Genomic DNA, 15306 nt, shown 5'->3' on the forward strand with positions numbered 1-15306 from the left:
TTAACATTTTGAGAAGAGTGAAAAACACAGCGGTAGAGTTTCAAAACTGCCAGTTGATTGTGTGTGCAATGTGAAATACAAGATAAAGTGCACTGCTTGAGTGCCGCTCAGTCAAAGCTCTCATCTTGAGACTTCTAAAACATGCACTCTCTCTCTTTCTCTCTCTCTCTCTCTCTCTCTCTCTCTGACACACACACATACACACTCCCTCCCTCCCTCCCTCTCTCCTTCCTCCTCCTCTCAACATACACACAGTCTTCTCAGACTGTTTGGGAGCGTCTCATCAGCCAGGATGGCTGGAGGAGTTAGGACTGCATAGGCTGCAGTGTTTGGGGAGAGAGTGAGTGTGTGTGTGTGTGTTTGTGTGTGTGTGTGTGTGTGTGTGAGTGTGTGTGCATGTGTGTGTGTGTGCATGTGTCTGGGCGGACTCCCGCTGTAATGCTGCCCCATGTGTGACTTTGCTGACCGCGACAGCCATCCTGTTCACAGCGGAGACTTTCTCAGCATGCAGATGGTGTGAGCAGTCAGGGGAAAAGTTTAGAACAGCTCGTCTGAACCTCAGCTAACTCAGTCCACTCTGCACACACTGAGTTTGTTCAGGAGGGGAGCAGCAGCAGCAGCAGCAGAGCTGGAGTGCAACTCTCGTCTCAGCCCAGGATCTCTGCTGATGTTGATTGATTACCTGTCACTGGATTGGATATAATAGGTGTGCATCACCATACGTCAGAGCTGAGGGATTCAACAAGGCTGTTTATGTGAAAGGTGAGTCTACTCTTTGAATTTTATGATATGCTTTAGCCTCTGAGTCTGATGTATTGTTATTTATTGGTGATTTTGTGGCAATGTCTCCATTGTGGAATGTGAAGATGCTGTAGGCGAATGGTCTGACTGCCTGGTCCAGTCTTGAGGTAGACAGACACATTTTAAGCAGCTATAACTGGATATGAACTTTATATAGAATTGCAGAAGTAACACCACATTCTCAAGAATAGCATTAATGGTAGTTTCTGTGACATTTGGTGGTGGTTGAGGGGATGTGTTTAATATTTTGCATGTGTTTTATTTACTTGCAGCACACATTATCCAGGCTCAGCATGTGCTTTCAATTTACTGAACAATGGTAACAATGGAATAAGCTTATTGAACATCACAAAATCACGCATTTTATACTGGATTTGAGGTTAATGGTCCATTAATGTTGACGTATTTCCATAGTGTAAAACCAATGACATAACTCATCCAGCTGTGTCCCCAGCAGTAACCTTCATGTTGAGATCAGAGTAGAGACACACAAGAGGAAATGGGTGCACAACTTTCACTTATATATAGATGTGTCACACCTGGGTGGATCTGCTGAAATCACTATCTAGCATATTAGCTTCATTAATAACACCACTGAAAAAACATTTTCTATGAGGAACCATAACTGTTGGACAGCTGGAAAGCATCACTTTTAGTCATGTAAATAAAAGTCTGTTACTGTGTATTGTGCTGCCGCACTGTTAGCTCGGCATTTTGTGAGGGCTTGCTAATTGTGGTGCAGGACATGCAGATGGCGAGACTGTTGCATATGCCATCCAAAACACTGACCCACTGCCTGGCTGTCAAGGGGCCAAACAGACACAAAAACTCAATTATGTCTGGATTATTGTGCTTGTTGTGCCACATGCACCAGGATGTCACTGACAGCATACCAACAATAGAAAAAAGGAGGCAGAAAATGAGAATGAAAAAAAGGTTTCAAATACAAAGAATGAAAGGATGAGAAGAAAATACATCTCTACAACTTGTTCCCCCCCACCTGGTGTGTTAATGGAGAAGGTAGATGTGGAAGCAAACAAGGCATGAGCTGAGGTAGAGGGAGGGAAGATATGATGACCCCTGTGTGCCAGGAATGTCTGCAGTGCACAAGCTGTGCTGCTGGAAAGCCCAGGGATCAGGTTCCTCGTGTCAGCTGCTGCACTCGCCTGTTCCCAGGTCTAACTCTGTGATATCTGTTTATTGAGACAGAGAGGGGCAGCGATGGAGACGAGGACTGAAACTGCAGCAAAAATAGAGTTGAGTCTAATTTAAAAAAAATTAAAATGGGTAAAAGGATGCTTCGATATTTTGAGAATTGTAATTGCTTTCTGGCACACAGATGAGAAGATTGATACCACTCTCATGTCTGCCTGTTAAATATGAGGCTACAGCCAACCGCTAGTTAGCTTAGCACAAAACTGGAAAAAGAGCTAACCGTGACAGAGGCTAACAAAATCTGCTTAGCACCTCTAGTGCTCATTAATAAACACCTTATTTTCTAATTTGTACAAACCATACTATAAATGAAGTGTAAAAAAACAACAATCACTAATTTTATTTCGTTGCTAGGCACAGTCACTTTCTGAAATCTTCAATGGTTGCCTGGTAACTGTACAGACACAGGCAAGCAAGTCTTTAAGTCGTGACACAGTACTATTGCTGGGTCCAAGTACTATTTCTGGTGTTCTCTGTTGTTTGAATAAAAAAAGAAAGGAAGACGGACGGACTGGTCATTTTACAGCTTTCCTATCGACACGGATCATCTGTCGTGCCAAGTGTGAGCGCGCTCTCACTGAAGAAATAAGATCGTAAAAGGTTCACAGGTTCGGCCATTGCTATTTGTTTTGTTTGACTGGTAGTTTGGACCCGGAAATAGTATTTTGAAACGGTGTTGCGTCAGACTTAAAGACCAGATCATCTGAAACATCACTCCCGAAAACATTAATTTGACGATTTTACACTTCAGGTCTAGCGTGAATTTAAAAAAAACATTAGTTAACTCTAAGCTGGTTTCACCTAGTAGCAGGAATAAGAACAATACAAAACGGCAAAATATTTCATCTGAGTTCTGTGTTCAACTAAAAAGGCACAGTGTGGTGTGCATCACGTTTGCAACCTACAAAACGTCTTCTGTCTGATGGGGGCCGTAAAGATGCTGCAAGGATGATTTTGTTCAACAGAGCCAGGCTAGCTATTTTCCCCTGTTTCTACTCTTTATGCTAAGCTAACCAGCTGCTCACAGAAGCTTCACATTTACCATACAGGCATGAAGGTGGTATCAGTGTTCTTATCTAAGTGCAAATGTCAAACTACTCCTTTAACATCCGCTAGTTCACCCAGAGAATCTACAGTAAGGTGACATTTATGAAGGTTAAAATGCAGAGTCAGCTTTCCACAAACTGCAACAGCAAAAAAACATCTCTGGGGTAAATGACTATGATCACAGGTGTGATTTTCACTTCGCCCTCAGCTTCCCTTCGTGACAGTAGTATCTTATTTTGTCCTCAAAATATCCCCCCTGTATTCACAAATGATAGCCACATCTACAGTATCAATCATTCAGTTATAGCGGCGTGTCAAACACATGTAGAATGAGTCGGCGGCCAATGGGAATTCTTCACACTGGTTTCTTTACACGGCTGCTGCTCAGTTTCCCAGACATACTGTGACACATGGTGTGGAGGAAAATGGAGAGGGAGGGGCGGCGTTGCTAGTGATGGGGTACTGAGTGCATCATACCAAAAAGGCTACATTGTAGACTAGGAAAGGGGCCACATATGGCATCTAAATCCGTGTGTAGACAAAATAGACACTGACTCAACACACTGATTCATACAGGAAAGCCAGGGAGTTTATTTGGCGTTTCAGCAGCAGGGAACAAAAAGAAAATTTATCTTCAAGAAGTAATCCTTCTGTGTTTGTGATACAATATATGACCCACCCTCACATCCCCTCCTCTCTTCCTTCTTTCATCCTTCCACCTTTGTCTTTGTGACTCACAGTGGGTTGTGTGGGTAGAGACTGATCGTGAACTACCCCATAATGAAGGATAGCTTCTCAGATCGCAACCTCACTTCACCCCCCTCCAGCATTAAATCAAGATAGACCTGACTTGTGCGCATGTGAGTGTTGGATGTAGCAATGGCTCAGGTTTTGTATTTTTTTTTCAGTTGTGTGAGTACTTCCATCTGTGACCGCTCTGAAGCCCTTCCTCTTTCACATCCTATCCAACAATCAGCACACCAACAGCACAGCGAGAAACATGCCCTCCTCTCACCTCTGAGACTTTTCAGTAGGAGTGCAGACTGCTCTCGACGTAGCAGCTTTGGTAGCGGAGGGTTATATTTGTCTTTAACACATGTGGGTCATCGAGGCCCTACTGTGCAGACTTTAAGGGGGAAGGTTGCTTAGGGATATTTAAAGGGTTGACAGCATTGACTGGCAATTAGAAGTTCATGTTTCCTCAGTTGCATGTTTTTGTTTTTTTTCGCTGTTTGCAGGGCACTGTGCACATGCACAAACAATTTTTTTTTTACGTGAACATGTACTCGAAACTGTTGGCTTTAATTTGGATTAGCCTTGGGGTGATAGTTGCTACCGAAACACAGACAGAGTTTATGTCATAGCCAGGTGAATTCAATCTGCTGTCAAACATGCTGATTTGCAAACACAATGAAGTCCACACATCCCGTGTGTCCTTCATACCAATCACATCTTACTGGCAACTTTGTGGTGGTGTACTGGGGGAAACAGACAACTCTGACAGACAGATAGATGTCAAAGAAGAATTAATCAGACTTGATAAGACTAAATGGTAGCACTGTTCCATCGTGACTTTTCTGCTAAATGCACCATTGACCTTTGTATCGTCCAAGGAAAGTTGGCACAGGCTTTACTGGCAAGCACTGGGGCCAATATGGAGTACAGCAGCTGCCGAGAATGCAAAAAACTGAGGCCTGAAGACAGACAGATGGTAATGGCCGTGTCTACCACATGTTAAAGGACATGAATAAATGTCTGCTATTCATCAGTGAATCATTAAGGCTTCAGGCAGGAGATTATTTGCTGTGACCACTGATAACCTTTTATATGAACACGCACATTACTGCTATGAGTTTTCATCAACATGTTTTGGAAAAATGTAATTCATTGAAAGTTTGCCAAACCCCTCCCCTGAGTAGCGATTCGGCCATTCGTAATTAAGCAACCTTGAGTCACTGCCTGTCATGTTTGGAATTGTAAAGTAAGAGCAGAATTATTCTTTTTTCTTGAACCAGACGAGAAAAACTAACTTCCACTTACTACTTACAGCGTTTTCAACCAATTCATGAGCCAAGCTAAGCTTAGCTAGCCAGACTCAATTCACTTCAGTTCAATTAAATTTTATATACAGTGTCAAATCATTACAAAAGTTATCTCAGGACACTTTACAGAGTAGGTGAAGACCACACTCAATGACTTATTTATGATTTACATAGACCCAACAATTCCCCCTTGAATACACGGTGGCAACGAAAACCTTCCCTTTAAAAGACAGGAACGTCGAACAAACCCAGCTATATGGAGGACGGCCATCTGTCTTTACCTGTTGGGGAGGAAGAAAAGGAGAGAAAAAGAGAGAAAAGACAGACAGACAGATGATTGGAGTCGGTGTGTACATATGCAAAAACTAGGTCCGCGTTTCTCTGGTCCCCTGCCCAACTTGATGAGCAATGACATGTATAGCTGCATGTCATCATTCCACCGCTGGCTGTCGGGTGGGGGCACGGTAAATAATGTGTGCTTCGTAGACAATTGGCAGTCTTTTTGGGGAAAGCCTGGTCTTATTAGGAGAGATGGTATTCATCCTACCTCGAAAGGTGCCGCTCTCATATCCAAGTATCTGGACAAATTTGTTAGCTTAAACCACGACAACAACCCAGTGCTGGGATCAGGAAGCAGAGTCGCAGTCTAAAACACCTCTCTGTGCCTGTTCAAAACTTTCTCGCGCTCAACACTGCACTTCCTTAGTTCCTCAGCAATACATTCACCAAGCATGAAGTCGGTCGGCTTGTTGGTTGTCGAGAAAAATCAAAGGAAAGACAGAAATGTTTATGTCTGTATTTTTGAAAGAATAGAAAATCCAGCGTCAGGATTTCAGCAAAATCCTAATCTAAAAGGACACATTATTGCAAGGATTACAAAAAAAGTTGGTGCATGGTGCCTGTAAAATGCACTTTGCAAATACTTGTAAACCAATTCAGCCTGTGATGCTTTATAGCAACCACAAGATGGGAAATTCAGTAGATCCGAGTTTGCTGAGTACACTTTTTTTCTCTCGACAAAGTGCTCCCTTGTGGCTGTTGTGACCGGCCACCTCCTGTGGTCCCAGAAGATTTCCTGCCACTGTCCGTTTTGTTCAGCTTAGGCCACAGTCTGTAAAGTGTCAGGAATTTAATGCTCTTCTTTTTAGCAGCCCGAAATGTATGATTTAAGTAACTCTGTTGTATTTTTACCCCCCCCCCCCTAAAAAATCTTTCCTTGCACAACTTTAATTTCCCAAAGGATGAGACAGAATCAATATCCTTTCCTCCAAAGCAGCTTCAATTCAAACAAAGCTGTGTCAAACAGCAGTTGAGGCCTTCTGTGTGCTGTTAGCTTCAGTACTTTCCCATATGGGGAACAAACACCCTGTGCAAGCACTGAAAACTAGCAACCTCCTGATGCTGTGAGACAAGTCCTGTATGGACAAGAAGGTCTGCAGGATCTCATTTCAGCGATTTTACAATCTCATCAAACTTCCTTACTTGTTAAGATCTCTAGATATCTTAATTTCCTATATTTATGGGTATTGTTGTATTCATGATGTAGCCAACAAACATATGGTGCTCCTGGCATCATTTACATGAGGAAAATTCTTCACTGATGTGTAAAGGTTGCCATCACTGCATGCTGAATTATCCTGGTTTATCATGCCGTAGCACTCGACAAAACACCAAGTGTGTCAGTTTACATCAAACTGCCGTTTCCCAGGAAACAGTTAAAAATGATTTATTGAACAATTCAGAGCCTTCTTGGCTACTCTGAGAACACCTTTCATTGCTTTCAAAAGCCATCCAGTATTTTATGATTTCACTGACAGACACATATTTTCAAACCAACAACAAGACGTCCCTGATCCTGAGATGGCCTCGCTCAGCATCCATTTTGCTGATGGATACAGACACACAAAGAATACTAATACCTGTGCCAAAATGGAGACAAACACTAATGGTGGTTTGAAAGATGTGTACAACTCATAGAAAAGTCAGTCCATCCTTTTTTTCCCTCTTTTACTAGTGGAATTTATTCATTTTTATTCGTCTGCCACAGAGCCACAAATATATTGCATCCTGCTGAGAGATTACAGTGCATGTCACAAAACCTTAGGGGGCTGATTCGTGACTATCTTCATGTTGTCCTTTCAAGTGTTTGTGGTATGTGTGCCTATGTGTTTGTGGCTGCGTTGTATACTGAGCTGTTGTTTTGTTTATAGTGAAGGTCAGGGTGTCTCTTCCCACTGACTTCTTAGTATGGTCAAAGTTCTGTGAGAAAATTCTGGGATATTCTTACTCAAGAGACCGAATCAAGCAGGGTTTCAGTAACACACGCTTGCCACATTGACTAACGTCTTCCAAAACGAAACAAAAAAAGGTTTAAATGTTATGCGCAATATTCGCCTTCTGACTCCTGTTTTCTCCCTTTCATTCCAGACCATGACCAATGCCAGTCTCCCTTCTCTGCAAAACGCATTAAAAAAAAACTTTTTTAAAATCTAGTATGCCCACAGAATATATGACTCCGAATTGAGTGATGCATCTGAACAGTGGCATGTTACCTTTACAGCTTCCACGCTCTGAACCGTAGTTGGGAGCTAGCTGGTCGCATCCTAATAACTTGGCTCGTGACCGGTAACTTTCGTCTAGTGGACTGAAGAACTACACAGCGCAGCAGTGGTTGCAGCAATGAACTCTATCTTTATTACTTCACAGTGGGACATTTCATGGGCATAAAAGGCACTTGGTTTTGCTAGCGCTCGGCTGGAGTATGGACTGCTTTACCATCACGCTCACACCGTAGACCACACTATGCTTTTGTTTACACTAACCAGAGCACACCTGTCCCACTACATCAAACATACGCATTTTCCCAATAAGCCGCCAGGGTGAGGCCAATATTGCATCAGCCCTCTGGTGGTTGAATGTCATCGTGCTATCTATCATTGTTTATTATAATGTAATATTTGGTGTTTCATTAATAATTGTTCAATGTAGTACAGAGTCTGTAGTCCATATAACACAAACAAGACCACCAATCCCCCCTCCCCGTTCAGACACCCCACCACCTTAACTAACTAATTTTCTGCGTGAAAGCCTGTCAAGTGTTACTCGACAAGAGCAGATGGTAACATAGAGGATTAATTGCTGCTTTGGAAATGAAATGCTACATCATATTTTCACATTCATTAGTCTAGAGATCAGATTGGGTGTCATCACCAAACTTAACAAGGAACTTTAGTTTTAAAGTAGGTTACATCTTAGAAACTATATTCCTATGTCTATGATTCACAAGTGAAATACATTTTTTCTTGAAACTACCTTTCATAAAAGTTCTCATGAACATGATAAAGTAGATATCCTATTATTTGTTTTATGTGTCCCTCTTCTAACCACAGTGTTATGATGGTGACATATTATATATCTAACTGAGGATCAGGGGACAGAGACACTACTGCCACACACTAAGATGCACAGTACAGACACACACAGCTGCACATACAGGTGTTTTACAGGGACACATAATGCTCCTCCAGGAGGCTGTTGGCTGCTGAATGCTGAGTCTTGCAGAGACTTTGCAGTTAAATCAGAATGATGCTTACACATCCTGCATCACCAGGGGGCTCACTGGAGAAGTGTCCGCAAAAAGAATGGCTACATAATCCAGGTTTGAAAAACCGGTCAATTATTTTGCCTTTAGCCTTTGTTGGGTTATTGCTTCAAACAAATCAGGTATATTAACTTAAAAAGGTATAAGCTTTACTAGCTAGCCCATCCTGGTGAAGCACACAGTGTAATTGTGATTTATTTAGTGCTAGCTCTTGTGCATGGTGTTTATTAGAAGACTTAAACACTTGCAGGCAGCCGAAGTGTTTATGGTAAGCAAAAAGTCAGAAGCGTGAGTAAAATAGAAAGTGATCAGTTCCCTGTCAAAAACAGCTGGACAGAGAATCTATAACTGTTAATTCTGTATTTCAGTATTTTTAAATGATTTTGGCTGCTGAAGCTGAATCTAATATAGTATGCATGAGAAAAGAGGTTTAGGCTGAAAACTGTTAGTGCCTCTAAAGGAAAAGTCAGTTGATCACCAAAGTCATTAGGATTCATCCTCTGGGGAACATAATTACATGTATTGACTTTAATGGCAACTCAATTGTTGTTGAGACATTTCAGCCTGGCCCAAAGTGGTGGACCATCCAATGCACATCACTTGCTTGATCCTGACTCGCAAAATTGGTTGTTAGCAATTCTGACATGATCTTGTGAGAATCCAGCTGCTGTGCAAAGTAACCCACTTGCTTGGCTATAAGAGCAATATTGAAATTTATCACTATATGTCTTCTCCTGTTTATCATCGTCCAATGTTTGAAAGCAGTTGCTTATTCCACCATTATCTGTCTTCATAATGTTCATAAAATATAGGATTCATCACTGTATGGCTGTTTCCCCATCATTCTGTTACATATGTCTGCTTGAACCCACAAATTGGCTTTTAGCGGGAGCATAAACATTAAAATGAGAAACTTTCTAAAAGGTCTCAATTCATCATGCTGTTCCTGTGTGGGCCAAAGAACCACTGACTTTTCTACTAATCTTTTCCTATTGGTCTGTTGATTTATAGATTGTTATGCCTTCTCTCTCTGTTTGGCAATTTATTACTCCTGGACTAGACCACATTACACTGTGGTGTTATAGTGTTTCTCCTCTCAGCTAGCTCCAAGTTACTGGCATTATGAAACCACTGAGTTATTTACCATTTCAATTCATAGCAGCAAAGGCCAGTCCAAGCAGCACTAACTAGGCTCTGTGCAGAAGGCATGAAATTGTAAAGGGGCTATGGCACCAGACTGGCAACACAGCAGGTTACTCCATCAACAGATGGGTGTTATCAAGCCTAGACTGTGTGTGTTCGTGTGTGTGCTTATAGATTTTTTCAACTTGGAGAATCAAGCGATACAGTTATTCCCTCCAATATTAGCGGTAAATGATCTCGGAAAAAAATAATTTTCCCTTGCTTAGATGATAGCTTTTACCGCTGTTGAAATATGAGCACGGATCCCTTTTTTCCCCACATAAATCTAGCATGAAAGTGGAGCAAAGATGAAGTAGAGGTGGACAAAAGATAATAAGTAGGTTATGGCCTCCATACTGCAAAACAAGTGAAAAACTGCTATTTTCTTAGAGCAGCGTAGTGAGCATGTTTGTGCATGCACATGCATACAGGACACACTTACATGGACTGTGTGTAGGGAACCAGTTGAACCTGAGAAAGTTTTTAAATCACAGCAGCCCTGCTGCACTTGCTCCACTGTTGCCTGGAACACTGCTGGGCTGCATCTGGTCCTCATCTGGACCTGTGGGCTGTTTGGACTTCCACCAAGGCAAGCTCAGCCAGAGCCACTGATAACATGGCAGTGCTTAAAGCTGACAGCAGCAGTCTGTAGCAGTCGTCCTGTAGTATAAGTCACTGAATGATGGAGAGGGATAAACAAGCATTGTGTGTATGGAAACAATATATGTGGGGTGATCCATTGCGTCATAGCCCACTTCAGAAAACTACAAAATACAAACAAAAAAAACCCCATCAAGCTTGAGATACAAACGCAAAACAAAAATTGGCCGACGAAAACAAAACCAAGTGACGCCCTCTGCGTCTAATAAACAAGCTTTAAACAGTTACTTTACCTCGCTTCAGCACAGAAATAGGCAGGATTTACGGGATGGAAGATTATCCAGTTCAGTTGAACAGGTGATCTATAAACGACAAACTTTATAGCTCGTTGGCAAGCTACCCGGCTGTCACTCGCCTCCTCCATTGGTGAGCAGATGTATGCGCCATTTTGTATTGAAACTCCGGCATAGACCTTTTTACACACATACCAGGAAAAGCATAGGTGTAGTACAGCTTGATACTTTTGATGTACCACTGATTTCGCAATTATTGGGGGGAGTTTTCCAAGCCTTTTTACGTAGGACAGACAGAAAATGGGTGAGAGAGAGACAGGGGGAGGCCGGTCGGAGTCAAACTCGCGGCGGCTGCCTCGAGAACCTTCAGCCTCTTTACATTGGGAGGCTGCTCTAACCACCCGGCCTCTGTTAGTAGCTCTGATCCATGTTGTGTCCCATTGAGCAAACCCAGTGAGCCAGTATGCACAATACCAGGTGTAATAATGTAACAGCTGCTGTGCTTTTCTTACCATGGTTAGTCAAAATATCTGCTGTAAAAAAAAAGGCTTATTCCTTGAGCTGGCAGGTGTGTGTGTGTGTGTGTGTGTGTGTGTGTGTGTGTGTGTGTGTGTGTGTGTGTGTGTGTGTGTGTGTGTGTGTGTGTGTGTGTGTGTGTGTGTGTGTGTGTGTAATCACTTTTGCAGGTAAATCAGTGCTGGACAAACTCTTAACCTAATGATGGTGCTACAGTAGATGAAAAGTTATTTCAGTACATTATAAAGGTCGGAAATAACGTATGAACCAAATTTCAAGACAATCCATCCAGTGGTTGTTGAGAGTTTTGACTTGAAACCATAAACATGAAATATTAAATAAGAGGAAGCCAGTGGCATTCATCCTTGGAGGGAGATATTTCAGTCTCTGGGCCAAAGAAAGTAGTGGACCATGACCAAAAAATAAGTTTGCCATGACCAAAATCTTCAAGACCTTTACGATGTGGTTGCAGTTGTTTGACCATAACTATATAGTGCAGACTCCAGATCAGATTGCTTACTTGAATAATAAGGGCTCTGTCATACTAAGACTTCAAAACAGTTAAAAAGGATGAGGGTTCAAAGAGACTGAACGACAAAATGCAACACTGAGACAAGAGAAAGACTGGTGGGCCAACTTCTGGAGGTGGGTGACACAAGAAATAGATAAAAGAGATTTGAGGTCGGCCTGTGGTCTTGTTATCTGCTGTATGAATTCCTCCTCCCACGTTTCTCCTTCTTCCCTTGTCTCCTTGCACTCACTCGACACTCAGCTGTGTCTGCCTCAAATACCATGTTCCACGAGTGGCAAAACATAGCGGATAAACGCTTTCACCTCAAGAGGTGTCTAGCCATGCAGATAGTGTAGGTGTTATTTGCTGAGGTTTTTAAAAAGAAAAGCAATGCGTTTTGTGACATTTGAAAAACTCACTTTGGGATAATACATGAATTCAACTGGAAGAAAATGAAAATACTTGCGGCCATATTTGTGTAATTGCACTTCCTATCAAGTATCTTTTTTGTGTCGCAATCTTGCAGAATGTTTGAACTTAAATCTTTAGAGTCACTGCACTTCTCTGTAATTTCGTTTTTTTTCCAGTTTAAAAATACAGTCTTCATGAATTCTGCAGCATCTGTTTGTAAGATATAGCAGAATGTATTTGTGTACCTATTACCTACTTGGAACTTCTTCACATCTAAACCGATTCAAACTGTTTTGCCTTTTTTTTTTGCAGATTAGAGTTGCTACAATGGACGACCAGTGCGTGTCCCACAGCAGTCCACAGCGCAGCAGAGGTCAGGCCTGCACAGAGATCCAGAGGCAGGGACGGCCGAGTGTCATCAGGTGTGGGTGGCTCAGGAAGCAAGGGGGTTTTGTCAAGACTTGGCACAGTCGCTGGTTTGTTCTGCGAGGGGACCAGCTCCACTATTACAAAGACGAGGAGGAGACCAAAGCACTGGTAAGACTGCGGATACACTGAAAGACTAAACGCCAACTAATTTAAAAAATAATGACTCTTATTTTATTGGTTGATTAAATGGTTGGATGCCAAGTCCTTAAATCTTGCAGGAAATTGTATTAGTACAATGACTATTCACATTAATCAACTGTTCATTATCAAATACCAGAACTAATTACAAAAATTAACAATAATTGAGTTTGGACTGCTCTACAACTATGAACTGTCCTCATCTAAATCAACAAATCGATTTAATCTCTTCTGAGCTGATCAAGCTGGCAAATGGATGTGATTTCTGCAGTCAACTAACGTGTTAGCGTTGAAAGCACGATGAACTTGCAGACATTGACAATGGGAAACATTTAAAGGTACCCATTTGAATCCTTGTCTTTGTCATCATAGCACATGGAGTTAATTAAGAAACAAATTTATTCTCAAACATTCAAAGTTTCACCTGGGGTCTACAGAGCAGATGCATCTCACATCCAAATGAGATAACAACGATTCAAATGAGTTGGGGTGTTTCGCCTGTTTGTCTGTAAGTCAAAGTAAACTGCTGTGAGCTTGTTGTCTGAAGCCAACACACGAAGCTACCCTGAAAGAAGAAAAGACAATGAGTGATGCAGACAATAAGGCCGTCCCTAACGTTACTGTAGCCAGGCAGCGGCTCTCACTGAGCATGTGTGGACTGAACAAAGAAGCAGACAGACACACTTTTGATTCTCATTAAAAATCACAGACATGCCTGTGTCAAAGAGGAGGGATAAATTATTAATTTCACAGGATTAGTTCAATAAGACACTGCATTTTTATTCTTTAGCGCTGCTAAGGGATCTTTTCACTTGAACTTAGTGTCAGGGAGCCAGGGACAACTGAATACAGATTGCAAGTGATATTAAAGGAGTAAAATTCACACGATCCTTAATACCCTCTAGTCTCATGTTTCACTGTAAAAAATAAAAATAGAAGACTGGCATTTTTTCAGGTGCACACACACTACAATCACGCTGCTCTCACGCCTGGTGTAGCCATTTTGCAGCAGCCGCTCTGCGAACAGTCCGCATACATGTTCAGTAGCCTGTAGCCTCTCCACAAGCTCAGACAGAGGAGAGGAGACAAGTGAAGTGAAGATAACGATGTCGGTACCAGTTTCAAACAGGTGTGAATAACTTGAAGTTAAAGTAGATGGCCCTCAGTGTTCTGTAAAAATGACGGACAACCTTCAGATTTCTACCTTCAGATGTGCCTTGAGGCCGCAAAATAAGAAAGGGATGAGAATGTGGTCTGAAATAAGTAGCCAATGGCAGGCTTTTTTTGACATCCGGTGAGTCAGAGGTACAGTATAATCCTTAATTCGGAGTTACTGAAAGTCAACTGGTTTTATTAATTAGCAGATATTTCCTGATGTGCCCCTTACTCATTCATAGCCACCCAAGATCTGCAAAACACTTGAGATGGTTGAGGTTAAGAACTGAACATGAATGGTTACAGTTAGGCATTGACCTCTATGGTTAAAGTAAAGATAGGTCACCCTGCAAGAAGTAAATCCAGGTTGCCATCTAAACACAACACTACGTTAATTCATTGATAGCTACTCAATTTATTTTTATTATTGTTATTTCTTCAGGAGAGTTTTTTTCCAATTGTAGAAGCAAGCTGTTTCACACCAGAAGCTCTGTTCTTTGTCTGCAGAACAAAAATACACAAAGGACCACAATCATGTCTAATATCTATTCCACCCAAATAATATCCTCTTTTTCCAGAGGAAACTCGAACACTTGAGCACAATTGAAATCTTCATTCTGCTCCCCTACCCACACATCTTCATCTGGCTGATTTCCCAGCAGGCTGAGCTCAGCCAAACCCAAGCCACACCAGCAGCAGAAGTCTCTGAAGGTTAAAGCGCCAGACCTGAAGGTGGGCCACTGGCCAGATACAGGAAGAGGAGATACTCTTCACTGCTATTTCTGTAGCCGTATTTAAAACAGGAGCCCCAGCAGTTTTACTTTAGATTTTGGTGCTGTGGAGGTCCTGAGGGAATGACACAAACGCTGTGAAGCAGTTTTTCATAATAATTTAGTAACAATGACAGGACACAATTTATTCCCCTTTGAAATACTCTTGCCATCTATATTTATCCACCCAGAAATATTCATTAATGCCCCCACAACTTCATCTACTCTTCAGTGTATTGTAACTTTTTATTCATTCCTACTTCAGAATTGAAGCCAACATAAATTTTAGATACCTGAAACTGCTGCTTTCTGCAGAGAATGGGGGCAATTCAATAAAAGTAGGTCAGGCACAGCAGTGCGTTCAAAGTTCTTAAACCTTGGTGACCTCCAAAGCAGAGCAGCATGGAAGAGCACAAAAACAACACAGTACCCAACAGGTTACAAGATAACTAGTCTGGAGTTTCAGATGTTCTGAAAGAAAGAACACATGAAGGGCAAAGAGGAGATAAAGTTAAAGTTGTTCCTAATGTCAAGATCAGGGGACAAAGATACATGTCTTAACTTAGAGCGTGTGCAGTTAAATCTCCCTGTCCTG

At 41.9% G+C, this 15306-nt stretch overlaps 1 protein-coding gene across 3 annotated transcripts in view; it reads left to right on the forward strand.

Moving 5' to 3' along the window:
• The first annotated feature begins 338 nt into the window (after positions 1-338).
• arhgap24 (Rho GTPase activating protein 24) overlaps positions 339-15306 on the forward strand; it is a 69982-nt gene continuing 55014 nt past the window's right edge. For 2 of the 3 annotated variants that reach the window (XM_083929928.1, XM_083929930.1), the window contains exons 1-2: positions 339-762; positions 12532-12756. In XM_083929928.1, coding sequence (XP_083786054.1) covers positions 12547-12756 — 210 coding nt within the window. In that variant the 5' untranslated portion in view covers positions 339-762; positions 12532-12546. The remainder of the gene's footprint in view (positions 763-12531; positions 12757-15306) is intronic. The other variant, XM_083929929.1, reaches the window with a different exon arrangement.

The sequence above is a fragment of the Echiichthys vipera genome (genome assembly GCF_963691815.1).
Source record: "Echiichthys vipera genome assembly, chromosome: 16".
Taxonomy (NCBI): domain Eukaryota; kingdom Metazoa; phylum Chordata; class Actinopteri; order Perciformes; family Trachinidae; genus Echiichthys; species Echiichthys vipera.